General features: G+C 56.2%; 1 protein-coding gene across 2 annotated transcripts in view; it reads left to right on the top strand.

Annotated features, from left to right (window-relative positions):
- Adamts2 (ADAM metallopeptidase with thrombospondin type 1 motif 2) overlaps window positions 1-20,433 on the top strand; it is a 194,731-nt gene that overhangs the window by 68,932 nt on the left and 105,366 nt on the right. For both annotated transcript variants that reach the window (XM_021242213.2, XM_021242221.2), the window contains one exon: window positions 4,427-4,586. In XM_021242213.2, coding sequence (XP_021097872.2) covers window positions 4,427-4,586 — 160 coding nt within the window. The remainder of the gene's footprint in view (window positions 1-4,426; window positions 4,587-20,433) is intronic.

Raw genomic sequence — 20,433 nt, 5'->3', positions numbered from 1 at the left:
AGATTTTACAGAATTTAAAAGGATATAAAAAGCATATTACAAAAATCTGTTTTGAAATAAATTTGACAACTTCTAAGAAGTACCTTGGAAGACAAATTAATGAAACTGACTCTGGAGGAAATATAAAATTTGAATAGCATCTACTAAAGAAAGTATATTCCTAGCTTGAAAACCTACCTATGTGACAACAACAGGCTCGTATACATTTTAACTGATAAATTATATCCAACGTTTAAAGCAGAAAAAAGAAGGAACATTTCTCTCCTCATTTTAGGAAATCAACATTGTACTAATCCTAAAATTGGTTAAAGATAATAGAAAAAAGTATGAACATAGATAGAAATTTGTTTAACAAAACAAACTCTTGGAAGTCAGATCTAGCAGGATGTAGAAAGTGGTTTTGTTATAGGGATGGCAGTGTTGGTTCAGCATTGGAAGATCCACCCGCAAAAGTCATCGTTTTAACAGAGGAAAGGAAAAAGCCATATGATCCTGCCACTAGTTGGAGAAAAAGTATTGGACTAAATTCTACAGCTGTTCTTGGTAAAAGCTATCAGGAGACTAGAAGTAGAACAGAAACTGCTCAACAGATTAAAGACATGTACTCCATACTTTCAGCGAGAATGCCTTATATGAATGGAGAAGATACAATGCTTTCTCCTTAAGGTGGGGAACAAGGGCAGATATGCTTACTCTTTATCTGTCCATTAAACTTTGAAACCTAGTCCCCACCAAAATAGTCTGACAATAAAATGACACAACTAGGATAGGATTGGCACAGCAGAAGCAAAATCTTTATATGTAGATGAAATGATCATCTACAGAGAAAATACTAAGGAATCTCTAGGAGCCCCTAGAACTTGTACTTGAATTTAGCAGAATTAGAAAACACAAGGTATATATAAAAATTCAGGTCTGTGTATACTTGCTATAAATTACTTTTTTTTTTTTTTTTTTGGTACTGGGGATCGAACTTGGGTCCTTGTGCTTGCGCAGCAGGTGACGAAACCACTGAGCTAAATCCCTGGCCCAAAAATTAATTCTTTTAGTTGTTTAAAAAATGTTTAAAAATTTTTTGGTACTGGGGATCGAACTCGGGACCTTGTGCTTGCGAGGCAGGCACCGGCACCACTGAGCTAAATCCCCGGTCCTTGTGTATACCTGCTATAAATGAAGAATTGGATATTGAAATTTAAAAGTTATGTAGGAATACAAAGGACCTAGAAAAGTTAAAAAAAAATACAGTGTTGTAAGACGTTTAGTACCTAATTTTAAGACTTCTTCTAAAGCTACCGTAATCAAGGCAGTGTTGGTGTAAGGAAAGACATATAGATCATTGGAATGAAACAGAATCTAGAAATAGAACCACACATATATGGTCCACTGAGTTTTGAAAGATTATTTAACATTAGCATTTTATAGAATATAAACTCAATTCAAGAGCCGAGGAAGAGATAGTGTTTTCAGCAAACAGCACTAGAACACCTGGTATCCGTATATAAAAAATTAACCTCAACCCTTTATTTCCATACATGAAAATAACTTGAAGGGATCTATGAACCTAAATAAGAAAGCCTAAAAGTATAAAACTGTAAGAAATTATAAGGGAAAATATTTATGAATTCAGGGTAGGCAAGAACTACCTAGGATACAAAACCCATGATGTATAAAAGAAAAACATTGATAAATGAGATTCCATCAAAATTTAGAACTTTAAATGACATCCTTAAACAGACCATATTTCCAATGCATATAACCTATGACCAGAATATATAAAGAACTCTTACAGCTCATTAATAGACAACCCAATTAAAATGTAGACATAAGATGATCAATAGCCAGTATAGCACAAGGAATGATGTGCAACTCTAGAATCAGAAAAATACTAATCAGTACAATAACAAGATTGAATTATACACTCATTAGGGAGATGAAGTCAAAAGTTTTAAAAGCCTTGTCATGACTTTTTCTTTTTGCTGGATTCTCCCCCTTTGCGTTTAATTTGTCACGCCCAATGGATTCATTCTGCTGGGTTTCCTGGGCTTGTGATCCTCATTGTCTTTTCCTAGGGTATTGTCTAAAATGTTTTGGAGTGCCGGTTTGGTGTTCATGAAGTTCCTGAGGTGCTCTTTATCACGAGAGTATCTTACTTCTCCATCCATTTTGAAAGATACTTTTGCAGGGTACATCAGTCTGGGTTGGAGGCTGTTTTCCTTTAGGGCTTGAAATACATCACTCCAAGCTCTTCTTGCCTTGAGGGTTTGCATTGAGAAGTCTGCTGTGATTCTGATGGGCTTTCCTTTGTATGTGATTTGTTTCTTTTCTCTCACTGCTTGTAGAATTTTGTTCTTCTGTTGGATTTCTGGAATCCTCACTATTATATGCCTATGTGTAGATTTGTTTTGATCAAGGCTAGCTGGAGTCCTGTCTGCCTCACTTATCTGTATGTCAAGTTCTTTTCCCCTGCTTGGGAAGTTTTCTGCCATCACTTCTGTGAGGAGTTTTTTTTATGTCATCTGCACTCTCTCCTCTTTCTTCATTGACTCCAGTCAGTCTTATGTTATTCTTCTTTGCATCGTCTAGCAACTGCTGGATTGATTTCTCATGTTCCCTTACAATTTTAAAGCAATTTTTCTTTTCCTCCTCACTAATTGCAATCTTATCTTCTATATGTGAAATTCTATCCTCACATTGGTTCATTCTGCTGCAGAGACTTTTGATGGAGTTTTTAATCTCTTGATAATCTGTATCTGTTTTATGGATTCCATTTGTTTCCTATGTTGGGATTCCATCATGTTCCTCAGCTCCTCTATTTTTTTATCTGTGTCCTCTCTAGATTTATTAATCATGTCTTGCACCATGAGCAAAATCTTTGCTGTTATCTGAGTAATTATTTCTGATTTCATTTTTCCCAGATCCTCTTTTGTTGCTTTCAGGGAGTCCAGGTGCTTGAGTATCAGATTGTTCCATCCCGTTTCCCTTTGGGGTTGCTGTAGGTGATCTGAAACTCTATTTTTGAGGCTTTCTTAGGTGTTTTCTCATTTCCACGGTGGGGGGGGGGTTGCTTCTGGCACCCACCCGGCTCACCTTCCCTAGGGAGTTTCCTTCCGGGTGCTGGGACCCGCTCAGCTTCTCTGCCCTAGGAGCCTGGGATGGCAGCAGGGGTGCTTCCTTACAGGTGCTGGGATCAGCTGAGCTTCTCTGCCCTAGGAGCCTGGGATGGAGGTGGGGACCTTCCTTCCGAGTTCTGGGACCAGCTGAGCTTCTCTGCCCTCTGGGCCGGGAGCAGCGGGACTCAGTACCGTGGTCTGGTGGTCCGGTGTCCTCTGCGTCTTTGTAATGTGGAACCAGGTGGCTGCCTGTCTGCAGCAGGCTGATTCTGCGTGTTCTGCCGAATCTTCTGGTTCTTAAGCCTGAAGACAAGCTTTGAAAAAGCTCCCGTGAGTCTAAAGGAAGTGCATCCTCAGGTTGGACACTGTGTGAGTCCCCAACACCAGACCTTTGGTTTATGGATAATGGATCAAAAATCGAAGTAGGAGAGGCAGTTGTGTGACAGTAGATGGAGCAGGGGTGGCCAGATGGCCCTGAGGAGTGTGGTGCCATGTGCCCACAGTGGAAGGGGCACCTGGAAGGGTCTGAGTCAAGCATTGAAGGGGGATAGGGCTTTACCCGGTGGCCCAGGTGAGAGGTGGGAGCAGAGACAACCATGCTGAGACCATGGCAGGTCCAAGAACCAGGCGGCTCAGCTGTGTGTCCGTGACCTGGTGAAGCGAGGAAGGGCTAGGAGGACTAGGACAGCTGAGCCTTGAATGCTGTAGGACAGAGCAGCCTGAGTACAGGCAGAAACAGGAAGGGCCACTGTGTTCTTGGGAGAGGCAGGACACTTGCCTGTCCAGTCTGGTCTTGTGCCAGGGTGGGCACAGGCAGTGGGGCGCAGTGGGCCATGGCCAGTGACATGGGCACATGTCTGTCCCAGGCACCCACTGCGGGGCGGGGTGCAGCCATGTTTGGTCAGAGCCTGTGTTTGAATTGCTTTTCTAAAACATGAAATTTCATCATTTTATAAGTATTATTTGGCCCAAATTGAATATGTCTGTGGGTGGATTCAGCTCTGTGCTGATGCTTTTGACTTTTGTCTTGAACTTTGGGCCTCTGGGGTCGGGTGGCCCCTGGCCCCCATCTGATGGTTCTTGAGCCTCCTAGGGCCGCACACAGGCCCGTGGCTACCCGTGAATCCTTTGGGCTGCTCCCGGCACGTCGGGTGTCGCAGCGCCCTAACTTTCCTGGAAGGAGGCCGAGCGTGGGAGGCTGCCCACCTGTGCCCCGGTCCGCCCAGGCCCAGCCGAGGACCAGGAAGGGCCCTTGCTGCTCCCCTCTTCGCCTGTCGTGTGCTGGGAGTGTGAACCTCTCCACTTTGCCTCTGCAGGCTGGGCTGATCCGCATGGAGGAGGAGGAGTTCTTCATCGAGCCTCTGGACAAGGGGCTGGCAGCACAGGAGGCGGAGCAGGGCCGCGTGCACGTGGTGTACCGCCGACCGCCCACACCCAGGCCCCCTCTTCCCGAGGACCCACAGGCGCTGGACACAGGTAAGGCTGCTGCGGCTGGTGGGCCCCCGGGGAGCACTGTCTGACCCCAGGGAGCATCCTGGGGGACGGAGAGCCCCCTGCAGGCCGGGGTGGGTGTCGGGGCCAGGCCTGTGCCCTGGGTGTGTGAGGGCGAGAAAGCCTGAGTGCCCAGTGCTCACAGGCCTGGGGTCCTCGAAAAAGGAGCAAAGGTTGTTCAGTGCGTGCGCTACCTTGTGTTGCCCAAGGACCAAAAAGTGTTGGGGAGCAGGCGGCCCAGACCAGGCCTGCACCCTCGGCCCAGTGCCCACCCAGTTGCCCCCTCTGCTGCCTCTGTGCTGCGTGGCTCTGTGATGGCGCCTGCCCCGGCCCCACCTGGCGAGTGCTCCTTCTGGATTCCCCGAGGGATGAGCCCCGTAAAGACCCTGGGTGCTGCCAGCTGCCTGAGCGGCCTCTGCACATTTGTGGGGTTTTGTCTTTCTCAACTTCAAACTAATGCACGCTTTGGGCCTTGGAGCACGAGAGGAGCTGCCGGGTGAGCAGGCGACCGACACCCAGCTGAGTGCTTGCTGTGGTGGCTGGAACCTCTCCGGGAGTCTCTGGCTCTGGACAGTGGTGAGGCCAACGTCAGGTCTGCCTCGGTCCTGCAGAGGCCTCACCCTTCCCAGGGTCCGACCACGTGGACAAGGCCACCTTGCTCCGGCCTGGCTTTCGTGGTGTGCGTGGGCAGCTGTGTGTCGGCCCTCAGCCTCTGGGCCTGCACTCTGGCTGAGGAAAGCCCTGGGGCCCGGGCCAGGCCCATGCACACGGCACCCTCACCCGGGTGCCCTAGAGGCCTGGAGGGCCAGCCCCGCACTGCGGTTCACTGCCACGCACCCTCCCTCCCGAGAGCCCGGCTCATTTACCTCAGGTCTCCCTTACCCCTGGCTGACAGATCGATGGCGTGCAGCCTGGCAGGGCACCAGGCTCATTTCAAGAAGCCGAGTCAGGCCCTTTGCAAAGGAATCATTCCGTCCGGAAGCCCAGTGCAGCGGGGCCAGTCGATACCTCTGGAAGTGTACCCTTGTGCTTCTGCCTGGTAGTGAGTCACCGCCCTCTGTGGTTACCAGCAGCTGGGCCAGTGGGCGCTGCCTGCTTGGCCTCCTGCAGGTTTAGCCTCGGCCCCTTCTGCCTCCCCCAAGCGTGGGCCGTGTGCGTGTGCGTGTGCGTGTGTGTGTGTGTACACACCATGGTGGGCAAGAGTGAAAATGGGGCAGGGCAAGTCCCAGACCTGGGATCCAGTCAGGCCCCCAGGCCCAGCACCAGCCCAGCTTCTTGTGAGCCCGGGCCTCTGGCCTCTCCTTTCTCCTAACTTCTGATGGGGTAGAAGTGCCTGCCTCTCAGACAGCTCAGGGCGGGCCACTTGGTGCTGTGGACTTGGTACTCTTGGGCTGGCCTCCACTGCCAAGTCCTGGGTGGCTCTGGCTCCTTCTCCTGGCTCCGGCAGCGTGAGGTGGAGCCTGCAGAGTGGAGCTGCCCGGGTGCCGCAGGCTGTGTCTCTGATCCCAAATTTGGTGGGGCGCTTGCCTTCCCCCGTGGCCTCATTGGCCCAGCTCTATTTTGTTGACTTCTGCGGTGTTCTGTCCTCTTCTGTTGAATCCTCCCTCCACCTCACAACCCCAGTTCACAGATCTCTGTTGAGAACTTGGAACTGAGAGCACAGGAAAGGAATTTCAAACTCAGAGTGAGCCTGGAAGCCCCTGGCCTTAGAACAGCCTGGCTGAGGCTGACCAGTGAGGTCGGGTGAGGCTGGCCTGGGTGTGGGGCACCGTCGGAGATGGGCCGTTGGGGGAGAAGGTGGACCTGCCCGTGGCTGAGCTGAGACTCCAGTCCAGCTGCAAAGGTCCCGCACAGCAGTCCAGGCTGTGGGCTGGGGGACACAGGGTCCGGCTGCAGCTCAGTCCCCTTCCTTTGTCCGAGGTCAGCCCTACCCTGCTGAGTGATGCCGGCCTGGGAGAGCCCATCTCCCCTGTAGGTGTCTAATGGTCCCTTGGCCCAGAGCTGGGCCAGCTCACTGCCTGCTGCAGGGTCCAGACAGTTCATGCTGGCCCTGGGCTTAGGGCCTGGGGTGACCTCAGAGGGCTCAGCTTCCCATGGGCCTCGGCCCTGGGGACACATGAAGGCATGTCCTGTGGGCGGGTGGAGCAAGAGGACACAGTGCTGGGCACAGACCCCTAGGGCCTCAGAGCAAAGGGTGTGCCCATGTGTGTGCGCGCGCGTGTGTGCAGGGCAGGTGCTGTGCTTGGGCGTGGTCTATTTCCCAGGGGTCCTATGCTCCAGCCTCGCCCCGGGGCACGGTGCTGAGGTCTCGACTCTGCCTGAGAGTGAGTGGATTGACGTGAGTGGATTGGCACTGGTCTCCTGGGGCTGGTGGGACTCCCGAGAGTCGCAAGAGCAGACTGGGTTTTTTAGTAGCAGGGATTGAACTCAGGACCTTGTGCTTTCGAGGCGGGTGCAAGCACCACTGAGCTCCATCCTGGCCCTGAGTAGACTGTTACAAAAGCAGGAATGCCCTGTGTGTGCTGTCACTAGCATGCGGCCATTGCCCTTTCTGCCGCACCAAGGGCCCTCACTACAGTGCTAGAGCCACATTGTTGGGCCCTCCAGCCCTCAGAATCATGAGCCAAATGAAGCTCTTGACTTACAGATTATCCTCCCTTAGCTGGGAGTGGGGGCACACGCCTGTATCCCAGCATTTGGGAGGCTGAGGCAGGAGGATCACCATGAGCTCAAGGTCAGCCTGGGCTACATAGTGAGTTCAAGCCTGAACTACACATTGAGACCTAGTTTCCAAAAAGAAAATGACCCTTCCTCAGGTATTTTGTTGTAGCAGTGCACAGTGAACACAGACACGAGTATGTTAATGTGGGTTTTTTTCTATAACAAAATACCTGAGAAAGGCTAACTTTACAGAGAGTTGTATTTAGCCCATAGTTTTGGAGACTGAAAGTCCAAGATCAGTCCTCTGGAGAAGGACCAACAGCTGCTGGTGTCACAGTGAAAGGCACATGTGCAGCGTGAGGTCGCATGTCCAGTTGAGAATCCAGAGGGCATCGGGCCCCGTGTCTTACGGTAACCACCCCGGACCACGCTTCGGGTGCATGCACCCTTGGGAGACAGCCGATCTGAAGGTCAGAGCAGGAACCCTTCCTTCGGGCGTGTTCTTCTGGCACCTGGTGTGTCCACGTGGCCCAGGCTGAAGCAGCAGGCAAGAGTGCTGGCTGGGGTGTCCCCCTCCCCAAGGTGACTTCCGGCGGTGGGCTTGAAGCACCTGGTATTTGTGTTCCCTGGGAAGGGACACGCCTGTCCTGGGCTTCGGGGTCCGTGCTTCCTGTAAGGGGTCCTGGAGCCGATATGTCTCCTTCTCAGGTGCCAAGTTGGTTGTCCTGATTCTCAGAGAAGCCGGGGCTGCCTGAGTGACTCCAGGCATTCACAGTTACCATTTTCACTAAGTCGCTGCACCTGGGGAAGTGGATGAAAAGCGAGGGCTTTGTCTCCATGGCACCAACTCTGACCAGTTGGGTGTGTGTGGCATTGTCGGCTGGCACGGTCAAGTTGCCCTCTGGCTCTGGAGACGTCTGTAGGGAAGGACAGGTTGAGGGAGAGGAGGACCCTCTCGCTTCTTCCCAGCCATGCTGGGGGCTGCAGTGCAGCTCTCTTAGCTCTGTGGGGCCAAGTGGTCTCCTGGGGATTGGTGGTGGCGGTGTCACCCAGACCTCCTTGGGGCCACGGACCTTTCTCAGGGGTGACAGGTGACCCGAGCCTGTTCTCTGCCTCCCTCAGCCTTGGGCCCAGAGACACTGTGTGGGGGCAGGGCCCTGTATGACCCTGGCCTCTTGGGCATGTGTGTGTGTACACGCACTCTCACACCCGTGTGCACAGGTGCAGCTCGGAGCCCAGAGCCCAGAGCCCATCCCTGGACCCTGCGTGCCGTCTGCCTCTCACCCTGCCTGGGGCTGAGGAAGGAAGGAGCGGCTCTGGCTGCCACCAAGTGGAGAGGCTTAGGCAGTAAATTTGTTCCTGGGACTGGAAGTCTGAAGCCAGTCTCTCTGGGCTGAGATTAAGGTGTGGCCACAATCTGCCTCTGGTAGGGGTTCGAATGCCTGGAGTGGGGTTTCATGCAGATAATCCACCTTGGGGTTTCTAATCTAATCGCTGCCGCGGAGGCTGGGCGCTGGAGAAGCTGGCCCTGCCCCTGGCTCCGCCTTCAGGGGCTGGTTGGAGTTCTCCAAAGTTCCCAGGCAGATGTCAGTCATCTGCAGAGGGCCTTGCCATCTCAAGACAAGAGTTCAAACTTGGAGGCCCACAGGGCCCAGCTGCCAGTACCAGTGAGCCCAGCGGCACAGAAAAGAAAAAAAATAACCACCCTGTCCTTGGCCGGGCTTTATTTCCCTGCTTTTGATATAAACACAGATGACAGGAAACAGTTGGGGGGAAATGAAAGCAGCAGTGGGTGAGGCTGCACCGTGGCACACCGTGGGCAGACCGAGAGCACTCTGGAGGGACAGCCCGTCCTCGGCACCCTGGGCCTTGACCCTAGAAGGGTAGGTCTGGGAAGCTCGTTATCTTGCTGTCGAGAGAATTCAGATATGATTTTTATGGGAACTTTGCTGATTCTAAACTGTGGCTTCAAATTTCTGAAAAGCACCATCTGGCCAGATAGAGCACACGCTTCCCTGCTGGCCACTGCCCTCTGCCCTCTCTGGGGCTGCCCTCCCGGGGCCAGCCCTCCTTGGGACGGAGGAGGGCCGGGTGGGGTGGGGTGGGGTGGGGTGGGGTGGGGTGGGTCCCCTGCCCAGGCCGCTGTGCCCTGGAGCCCTGGCCAGTGACCTCGGCTACAGCCTTGTCCTCAGCGGCTGTGCCAGGTCTTTGCCCGCACTGTCAGGCTGCAGTGCCCTCCCTGACAGGCAGAGCAGGCACGACACAGAGGAGCCTCGCCCTGCCCCGGCCAAGGCCGGCCTGCAGGTTGGGGGGTGTGCGGAGGCGCTGTGGGGAGCGGCTCCTGGGCCTGCCCAGCCAGGCTGGGAAGTCAGCCCTTCCCAACCTGACCCAACTTCATCCTGTTGCCTTGCCCTGAGCCTGAGGCATTTTCCAGGCTGCCGGGAGCTCGCCCCAGACGTGTGGGGCGGAGCCCTGAGGGCAGAGCTGATGCTGGGGCGGTGTGGAGGCTGCAGCCTCGAATGACCCAGGCCCTGGACGGTGTCCTGCAGCAGCGGGCAGCTCTCAAGGGTGTGGGAAGGGACCTGAATTCGAGTTTGTGCTGTGGCCAGCCTGCTCTGGCTGCAGTGTGCAGGAGGCTGCAGGGAGCCCTGTCTTGACAGGTGGGAGGACAGGAGGTGCACATGCTCTGCTTAGTGGCAGCCGGATACCAGGCCTCAGTGAAGCAGCGGATTTGGGGTGTAGGGCAAGGGCCGGAGGGCAGTGGGAGAAAACCCGAGAGAATGGGGAATTCAAAGGCATCGCCTTGCACTGTTGTTGTCGCTGAGCTTCCTGCGGCTGCCGCATAGGTTGTGCACACTTGGTAGTTTAAAGCAGCAGTTTGTTCCCTCGCAGTTCCGGAGCTGGGAGTCCGCAGCGGGTGTCTGAGGGCCCCTGAATGTCCTCAGGGCCGCTCCCTCCAGGGACAGCTCTGTTCCTGGCCCTGGGCTCCTGGCTGCATCCTCCTGTCTCTCCTCTGGGTCTCATGGCCTCCTCTTCTGTGGCCGAGGCCCCTGGGCGTCGCCCCTCCCGGGACACTTGGGATTGCTTTTAGGGCCAGTAGGGTCCCTGGGATTGTGCCCCATCAGGGTCCTGAAAGTAATCGTATCTTGCCTGCTTGTGGGTCCGGGGGAGTAGGATGTGGACCGCAGGGGCCCTGGCTCAGTGACCTGTCTCAGTGATGAGCCTGGAGCCTGGGAGATGTGGAGCCAGGCCAGACTTTGGCTGGACTTGCAGCCTGAGCTCCAGGCCTGCCTGGTGTCTCTGTGCCAGGACCTCTGCTGTCCCGGCCTCACCCGGGCTGGCCCTGTACCCGCAAGCTGCTCTCGAGCTGGCCCTGTGGGCCCACCATGCTCCTCCTCCACAGCCTGCAGCCTGGGAACCCGAGGAAAGCCGAGGAGAAGGCTGGTTGTGAAACTCGAGGCGGCTGGGCCGACTCCAGAGCGTGTTTCCGAGCTGAGCGCACCCTTGGCAGGGCTGCGGTGCTCCTGTCCTGCGGGTCGGGGCCTCGGGCGGCTGCTGGGGATGCCAGGGGGGTGACGTGGCCCCACGCCGGGAAGAGTGGGCGGGGCTGGCGCTGGGAAAGCCAAAGCCGCACATTCTCAGAGGCCCGGAGTTGTTTGGGGTCATCGTGGGGAGAGCGTTCAGAGCTGGGGCTGAGCTGGAGGGCCCGGCCCCCGCCTGGCCTGCTTTCTGGGCTGGGGTCTGCAGCTGGGGAGCCCCGCCTGCGTTGCCTCCCAGAGTGGTGCGTGCAGCTAGGGCGCAGGCTTAGGACTCACCTCACCCACAGGGAGACAGTGGGATGTTGCGGTGTGCCCCACAGACAGTCTGCCACTGGCGTGTCACCCGGTGGTGCCCAGGGGTCCCCTCTCCCGCCTCCAGTGCGATGTAGCTGGTCCTGGGCCAGTCCTCCCTCCCCGACCTCTGCCTCTGGGATCTGCGCCTGGGTGGAGGCAGCGGGTGACAGCGGCCTGGGGGGTCCTGGGTGCTTGGTCCCCTGTGACTGCATGGAGGTGACCTGGTCCCAGCTGAGGTGCGGGGAGCTGCTCTCCCAGCCGGCTGTGCCTCTCCAAGGAGCATCAGCAGCCACACAGGGAGGGGACACTTGCAGCAGGGGCCGGTACGTGTGGTGTGAGCCCCACCTGGCTGGTCCACCACTGACTGTGAGGCCCTGGGCAACATGCCAACCCTTCTGACTCAGTTTCCCCATATCTAAGTGAGTACAGCGTTCGGGGCACTGCTGGAGGTGACAGGCTTAGCCTCACCTGTCTGGAGCCTGGTGGCTGCTCTTGCTGCAGGCCACATGGCAGCGATTCCAGGGGTGTTTGTCTCGGCCGAGGTTCTGGCCCTCCCCGCCCCTTCTCTGCTGCCCTCTCCTCCACAGACACAATAGATCGATGCTTTTCTTTCTTTCCCTGGGATCTGTGCTGCGAAGGACGCTCAGCTCTTCTGGTGGCACTCGGTAATCACCTTGGCTCCAGACAGGCACAGCCGGGCAGAGCTGCAGCCTGTCGCAGGTGTGTCTGGAACTTAATGAGCACCTGGAGGGAACCCAGCCATTGCTTTGGCGGCGGCTCAGTAGGCCTGCGCTGTGCATGTCCCCAACACGGCAGATGCCGGTTCCTGGAGAGATGCTGTCTCCGGGCAGCGCTGCGGGTCTGCGGTGGTTGTGCTTCCGGCTTGGAAGCTGGCCTGGACCTGCTCAAGATGTCCCTCGGGGTGGGCGGGGCTCCCCTTGCAGGACCAGGTTTCTGTGCAGTGAGAGCAGAGGGAGAGTGTGCCATGGGGTCCCTGGACAGGGCCTGCGGGGGCCGCAGAGGGGCCGGAGGGCAGGGTGCTGCTGGCTCGTTCCAGGGTTAGCACCGAGGTGGCCACTGTGATGGGCTGCAGACAGCAACGTCGGAAGGGAGCAAAGGGTCCTCGGCAGAAGCAGTGAGGGGCCTGGCTCAGAGACAGGGTTTGGGCCCGAGGTTCCAACTCTGCTAGTTTGTACCAGCCAGAGGCCTCTGATCACAGGCCCATTTCCTCGGAATTCTCGGCAGGACGACAGACACCTTCAGCCAGCTCCAACCCTGAAGTGTTTTCTATAAAAATTTCCAATTTTCCTCGACCCATTTCTCTTTGAAATTAATCCCGAGCAGTGCTTTGCACTTGGCTCTGAAGGAGCTCTGAGCTTGGAAAGGTCACGCAATTAGGTGGAAACGCTGGTGTCTGGTGATCTGCTCCCACTGCCGGCTGTACTTTCCTCTGTGGGTCTCATCCTCTGTCTTGAACCTGAGCGGGGAGCCCAGAGACATGGAGGGGCGGGGCACGGAATCCATCCACATCCCCCCGCTCCTGCACCCAGCCCAGCCCCAGGGAGGTAACAGCAGCCCTGGGACTTCACGCCTGGGCACAGGCCACACGCGCCGGTCCCTGCTTCCAACCTGCAGCACCTTCCTCCCTTTCCTGCCGACTCCCCTTTACACTTTTGCCTTAGCCTTGGCCATAGGATCTTCCACACCCTGCAAGCATCTGCTCATCATGTCTCCCTGCTGCTCTGAGCTCGAGGAGAGTGGGCACTTCCTCTCACTTCACCACGGCTGCATCCCCAGATGCAGCACCGGATCCTGGTGGACACATGTTAGGTGGAAGGTGGGCTGGATTCTTGGGTTGGGACTCCTCTCCCAGAGCTCTTGACTTGGCCCTTTAGACTGGGTTTGGTTCTGGGGTGCTATGGTTGGGATAAGCACCCCCTGAAGATGATGCTAAAGGCTTCATCTCCAGCCTGTGGTGCTTTGGGAGGTGGTGGGACCTTTAAGAGGTGGGGCCTCATGGGAGGAAGTGAGGTCACTGGGGGTGTGGCCTTGAAGTGGATATTGGAATGCTAGACTCTTCTTCCTGTCTTTCACTTCCTGGCCTCCAGGATGTGAGCAGGCCTCTGCCATGTGCTTCTACCATGATGTACTGGGCCACTAGCAGCAGGCCATGCCACTGTGGACAGAAAATTCTGAAACCATGAGACAGAATAAACCTTTCTTCCTTTTAAGTTCCTTGCCTTAGGTACTTTGTCACAGTAACAGAAAGCTGATTAACACAGCAGGTGAAGCCTCAGCAAATGTGCCTGGAGCTGACAGAGTCCAACTAGACTGTCTTCCACAAGTGTCCAGGAAGCATTAGGGTGCACATCTGGGGTGGTGCGCACTTGGCTTAGGGCTTGTGAGATGGAACAGAATTTGCAAGAGTCTGGGCCAGCGGCTGGTGGAGGAGATGCCTGGGAGCTTAGGTTGTGTGGAAAAGCTGGGCTGGGAAGGGACTAGCACGTGGGCGCCATGCAGGGTTCGGCAGTACCTAATAGCACTGCTGCTCCCCAGGTTGCAGGAGGGATGACAGTAACAGGTGCAGCTCTCAGGTGGGAGACTGAGCCTCCGAGAGGCCCCTTGCCGCTTCCACACATGCCTTCTCATTCGTTCCTTTATTCGGACATTCTTACCAAGTGTCCGCTGTGTGAGCAGGTCCTGGGGGTGCAGCCAGGCATGAGCCAGAGGATGCCCCCCTCCAAGCTCACGTCAGCAGGGGATCCACGGAGCAGTAGAAAGTCCCACTGTCAGAGACAGATGGGGTACAGGGGCAGTGGGAGAGCGGACTGTGGAGTAGGCGCTCCAGGCCCAGCATGGTAGCGGGGGAACTGAGATCAGCATGGGGGTGGCCCCGGGCTGGGGCCGTGTTTTGGGCAGGGGGAGCAGTGGGTGCGGAAGCCCTGAGGCAAGCTTGTCTCCCGTGGCCCTGGCTAGGGAGAGAAGCAGCAGGGCCCTGTGCCTCTGGCTGCCCTGTGCCCCTCCCATGCTCGGTGCCCGTCTGGCTGGAGAAAGCTTTCCCAGGAGGAAGTGCGGGCGGTGGGCTCGTGGGGGCGGTGAGTCGGGGCGCAGCAGGCAGGCTCTGGGGTGGCCACAGCTCCTCCGCCCCGGGAGACAGGGCCTTGTCCCGTGGTGGATGATGCGCCCTGGGGGTGCCTGTGTCCTCGCTTGTCCAGCAGGCCGGGGTGCGTCGGTGGCCAGAGATGCAGTGACAGCTGCCTGCCACACAGTGCTGCGTGCTCGCTGCCCTGGGCCTCCTTGCTTGGAATTCGGGCTCGGGGACACCCAGGCAGCTGGCCCTGGACTCGGTTCCTGGGAACCCTGCGGGCCTGGCTCTGAGCAGCTGTCAGGGAGCACTTGCTGAGTGACTGAATGAATTATGGGAATCGAGTGCCGAACAAACAGCACTCAGCAGAGCCGGGGTGGTTTCCGCGGAGCTCCCGTTTCTCCAGTCCCCGCCAGCACAGGGCCTCGACCATTAAACATTTTGCTCATCTGGTGCCACTTTAGCTTCAATTTGTGCCTCTGTTGCCAGCGAGGGTGAATGATCCTTCCCATGGGGGAGGACTTCGAGTGTCTCCTCTGCCATTGAAGTTCCCTGCCCATTTGGCCTGGGGTCTCACACAGTAGACTGGGGAGAGCCTTTACCTGCTCTGGACATTGACTTTCCACCACGTCTGACACAGCCTCCCCCGGGCTGTGGTCCCGTTCCTTCCCAGTTCTGTTAGTGTGCACTGCACGAGGCCCGTTTTTCTGTGGCTGAGTCTGACTCGCCCTCTCCTGCCCCTCAGCGCTGAAGCCCCGCAAGGCCGCGCGAGGTCAAGGCCCAGGTCGCTTCGCACAGGAGTTCGGGGAGGAGTGATTTGCAGCGGAGTTCCCGCCCTCGTGCCTGGCGCACAGTTGGTGCCTAAATCTCCGTGAAAAGAAGGAATGGCTGGGGCTGCCTGGAGAGCCTGGCCGCAGATCCTCATTCCTGAGCAGCTGTTTCTGCAGGCTGCAGGCTTGCTGCTTTCACGGGGCCACCTGGCCATGCAGCACCCCGACCCCGGCCGCAACGTCTGGGGCTGGTGGAGGTGGAGGGGCTGGGCTGTGGGACGTCGAGGGCGGGGGCTTCCTGGTCCCATCCCCTTGCTCCTGACCAAGGCTGGCTTCACGAGTGCGACCCGTCACCTGAGGCCCCACGCTTGCCGTGAATCTGCGCTGTCGCCATCACGGTGTGTGCGTGCGTGGGATGGAACCCAGGGCCTTGTACAAGTTAGGCGAGCGCTGCTCTCCTCGAGTCACACCCCAGCCCCTACCGCCTTGGAGTTCTGAATCACTTTGTGCATAAGGGACCTTGCACTGGCCCTGTGAATTGTGGCTGATTCTGCCCATCGCTCTCGCATCCGTGGCTCTGCTTCCTCCCTGAGGTTTCCCGGAGCTGTGGTCCAGACCCTGAGATGGCAGACCCCAGGTGAGCACCGGTGGGGGCTGAGACCCCATGCACAGCTCAGAGGGGACAGAGCACCAGGGACAGGAGCACCAGGGACAGGCCTTGCCACGAGCCTGGGACTCAAGCGTCCTCGGAGGCCGGCGGTGGTGTATGTGGATGTTGGTCGGACCCAATGGCAGCAGCGTGAGCAGAGGGGGCTTGGTGGGGGTGCAGCTGGACTTGGGATTGGCCGGCAGCAGGAGGGCTTCTGAGGTTATAGGACAGGACCGAAATCACAATTTCATGTAAAACCACTTCATTTTTAAATATTGGCAGCTAATTCAAAGTTTTTGAAAACTGTGTTTGAGCCAAGCAGCCCGTGTGTGTGTGTGGGGGGGGGGCCCGCGGGGGTGTGGCTGAGGACCTTTGCCCACTCAGGGCTGCCTCTCAATCGGAACGCACTTCAGAGGGATTTTTATCTTCCTCTCGGGGACGTCAAGAGAGCCTCCCAGTGGTTCTGTTTCTGCGGGGAGAAGTCTGCAGTCTCCCTGTTTCTCACGGAGGCCAGTGAGGAAGCCCACCTGCAGAGCATTGGCCGGAGGAGCGAGGTGGTGGGTGGGGAGGTGCAGTCCAGCCTGGACAGCCCCCTGGGAGAAGCTGGCGCGGGGCGGCAGCCCTAGCTCCCCAGAAGTGGCCGCCCTGCCCAGGGCCGGGTCCCCTTTGGCACCTGCCCCCATGGGGTCTGGGATTCCGTTTTCCCAGGCTCCCTGGTGGGGCTGGGTTTGCCCACCAGGACACTGCCCAGACCCCTGTGCTGGAGAGCAAACGGCCAGTTGTAGACACAAGAAGACTCTGTCCTTCCTCCTACGTCCAGGACCCCTGAGGAGGAGGTCAGACAACTGGGTACCTTTGTTCTGGGCAAAATTCTGGGAGCACCTGACATTCTTGGCCTTCATTACCCAAACCGGGCTCAGATTTGTCCAGGATCTTGGTCTGAGGTGGAGCCTGGGGTCCTTATGCACCGGGAGGCCTCGGGCCTCAGAGATCGCAGTTTGGGCCCTCGGCAACGTGGACTCCTGGCCTGGGCACGAGAACCCGCCCTGGTGTCCTCAGTGCTTGGCACACTGTGGGTGCTCCTCAAGGGCCATGCAGGTGGGGGCCGCTCTGGCCTGGCCTCAGTCTCCTCGTTGTAGAACTGGGGGTGTGTACTAACCCCGGGCCTAACCCACAGCTCACAGGCTGTCCCTGCAGCCCCTCCCTCTCCCACTCCTAACGGGTTTGGTTTGATACACAGAATGACTTCAAAAACGTTGAATGTGTACTTAACAATCAGGAGGTTTTATGAAAATCTCAATTTTTGGTTTCCTGGGAGACCGGGAGGTGTGGCAGCTCTGGGCATGTGCCTTGTAGGCCATGCTCAGCCAGGGCTCCATACGTCCCTTCCCTGCCGCTGTAGGTGTGCCCACCCTTCCCTCTGGCATGGATTTTGAAACTCCTGGACTGAAGCTACTCTGGGAGTTATACACGCATACGCTGTCTTTGGTTCTCCCTTACACACATGGGTGTGTGTGCGCGCACACTGGTACCCGGAGCAGGCCTTCCATGTCTCCACCCATGCAGAAAATGCTGGAATGAACCATGCCACCCTGTGGAGCTTCCAGGAGACTGACCTGTCGCTGGACAAGCCCTGCCCCTGGGCCTCAGTTGAGGCCTCAGGCTCACAGAGCCTCCCTGGAAGCCCTGACACTATGGTCCTCACAAGACAGTCCCAGGACCTTCTCCTTGGGCATTTGTGGCCCAAGAGGCACGTCATAAGCCTGGCAACCGGGGGCGAGGGTGTTCACCATGCCGTGGGTCAAGTTGGCTGCTGGGCCCTCTGCAAGGGTGGAAGATGCTGTGCGTCTGCCTGAAGGGACCCCGAGGGACAGCGAAGGGGAACTGGTGAGCGAGTCGCCAGGCCATGGGGTGCAGGCAGACCCCCAGTCCCGTCAGATTGGCTGGTGGGATAGCAAGCACGTCTAGGGCTTGGTGGCCCGGTGGGGTGAACTGTGCCATATACCGCATGGCAGCCCAGACCCCCCTGCCCTTGTGGATGAAGATGTCCTAGGAGGAGAGGCACTGGCCTCCATTCGGTCAGTGTATCCAGTGTGGCCCCGGGAGTGGCTGAGGGCCGGCTTGCGGGGACATGATGGCTTTTCTACCTGCTGTCCCTTGAAGCCAGCCCTGTGGTCTTGGGAGACGGCCTACTTGGAGGCTTTGCTGACCCACTCTGAACCAGGCCCAGGCTGGCTCTTGGAGAGTGTACCCAGGCTGAATTGTGGGAAGGTCTAAACCCACTGGTGGAGGGAGGACAGGGGTAAGGTTGCTGTAGGCACGGAGTCTGTGTCAGCAGCTCCAGGACTGACCCCTGGCCCCAGACCCAAACCCACAGTCAAAACCCTGTCCTCATGGTTTCCCCTAGGTGGCCATGGTGCAGTCGTCTCAGGTCAGATGCAAATCCAAGCCTTAATTCGCCTTCTGCGGGCCCTGGTGGTGGCCTGCCTTCTCTCTCTGATTGCTGTGAATTCCAGATTTGGGGGGAGATGAACCTGTGGTTCTGGCTGCATAGAAGCTGAATTTAAGTTTGAATTCCTCCCCATTTCTTCCTAAAGCTCTTTTTTCTGTCTTACCTTTGGCATTGCTAACCCTTGGCAATGGGTCCACAAATATAAGAAGTTATTTTCAGCTCCTCTTTCTCCCTCTAGAAGTGACTGTTGTCAAGCCTGATGAGTTCTACTCCCCCAATGCCTAGATATGGCAATGGGGACAAATAGTACACCACAGCTTCTGTCCCTGACTTTGCTACAGGTTGAGTTGCCATGGATGTGAAGAATTCAATTTCCCCAGCTCAAGTGCCTGACTGGCAAGCGCAAGGTCCTGGGTTCGATCCCTGGTACCAAAAAAGAATTCCATTTCCCATGTCAGAGTTAATCCATCCATCAATTCATCCATTTGTCTGTATATCCACCCCACTACCCAAAAATCCATCCATCCATCCCTCCACCCACCCGTCCAGTTGTTTATCCATTCACCCACTCAGACGTTTGCAAGTGCTCACGTGCCAGCCTTGTGCTGGTTGCTGTTTATGTATAAGCTGGTTTGGCTGGGAGGAGAGAGAGACACAGAGCATGAACCACTGCTTTCAGGCTTCGATAGCACTGCAGCCAGGCTGGAGAAGCACTGGGTATGAGTAGCTCATGTCCTGGGCAGAATGAATTCCAGGATCCCCTGCAGAGCTGGGGGTCTACTAGCCAGGCCTTAAAGGCCTCCAGATGACTGTGCTCTGGCTCCAGGTGTAGGCAGGGCATGCTGGTTCAAGAGGCCCTGCTACCTGGTTTAAATTTTGGCTTCTCCGTCCATTTTTCTCTGCCTGTTTCTTCATCTGGAAACTAGAGACGGTAGATGGCACCAGTAGGTTGTTGTGAGGATGAGGCCCCACCACACTGTAGAGGGCTCAGAGCAGGGCCTGGGACTTCAGGAGCAATGTATTGCGGTCACCAGAGGGAAGGCCCTGCCTCCATCCACAGCCGCCAGGAGGGGTCTCCCACCCAGCACCTCCTCCCGTGCCCCTTCAGGGGCACAGCCCATAGATGTTCAGCTTCCCCTTTGCTCTTTGGATTGCTGCTCAGCTCATTTGATGTGGAAACAGAAAGATGTCCACAGAATTTCCATCTTCTGGCTGCTCCCCCAACTCACTCCTCACACACTGCTCAGCCGGTGTTCGTGGGCTCAGGCAGGAGCACTCGTGGGCCAGATGGGTTCCCCTCCTGCCTGCTGGGAGGTGACACCCTCGTAGTCTTGTCCAACCCTAATCCCCCTCCCAGGCCCCACCTCCAATACCGTAATGGGCAACTTGGGGGGGAGGGGTGATGTACCCAGCACGTGACCTTCTGCAGAACGCACCCCTCGTAGCAGTTGTGTGGACCCTCCAACCCTCTACAGCAAAGGCTTCCAACACCCCGGGGCTCCCAGAGCTCAGGATGAGGACTGCCAGCCACAGCCCTTGCCAGGCATTGTATGTTTTGTTTTTCTCACGTGGTATCAAAAAAAAAAGAACAAATGGAGCCAGTGTTTACATACACAGACGAGTTTCCAGCTTTCTACAAGAAATCAGGACCTGGCAGCGGCTGCATGAGTCTCCTTTGTGGCCCTGAGCTTGTGCTGAGGAGCTGGTCCCTGGGGAGGGGGCCAGGTGCTCTGTTCCCACCGTGCCCATAGCCTGCACTGGGCCCCTGGCTTGGAGCCTGGGCTCCTCGAGCCCTCATCACTGTGCCTTGTCTGTTTTTTAGTCAGAGTTCATTTCTCTGCATCCTTGGTCCTGTCAGTGGTTGATAGAGAAGAGTCGGGCAGAGAGGGCCAGGGTTCCAAGGACAGGCAGAGGGAGCGTGCGTGTGACCTATGGTTAGCGAATATTCACAGGGGCTCAATTTGCACCCTGCCCTCCCCCCGAAGCTGGCTTTATTCACGTATGTCTCCCTTGGGCTCCTAAAAGCATTTGAGCTGCTACCTCTGACCTTTTACAATGTAATTTACTATAAGTCATGTACCATAAGATGGAATACATAATGCCAGTGGTTCTTAGTATTTGCACAACCACGATCACTATTTAGTTCCAGAACATTTTCATCACCTTCAGTGGAAACCTCCTGCCTGTTTAGTCGTCTCCTCCTCCCTCAAGGCCCTGGCCACCGTGAATCTACTGCCCGTGTCTCTCCATCTGTCTAGTCGGGCAGTTCTCATCAACTCAGTGATAGCCACCTGGCCTTTTCGGTCTGTCTGTCTTTATCCCGTCTTTTAGGAGTCCCTTATGACTGCGACCACTTCTGCGTTAGCTCCAGTTTCCTTCCAG

This window comes from Heterocephalus glaber, unplaced genomic scaffold, assembly GCF_053883595.1.
Source record: "Heterocephalus glaber isolate CG9 unplaced genomic scaffold, H.glaber_assembly_v1.0 deba00001606, whole genome shotgun sequence".
Taxonomy (NCBI): Eukaryota; Metazoa; Chordata; class Mammalia; order Rodentia; family Bathyergidae; genus Heterocephalus; species Heterocephalus glaber.
Note: the sequence above shows the minus strand (reverse complement) of the source record. Positions and strands in the feature narration are given on the sequence as shown.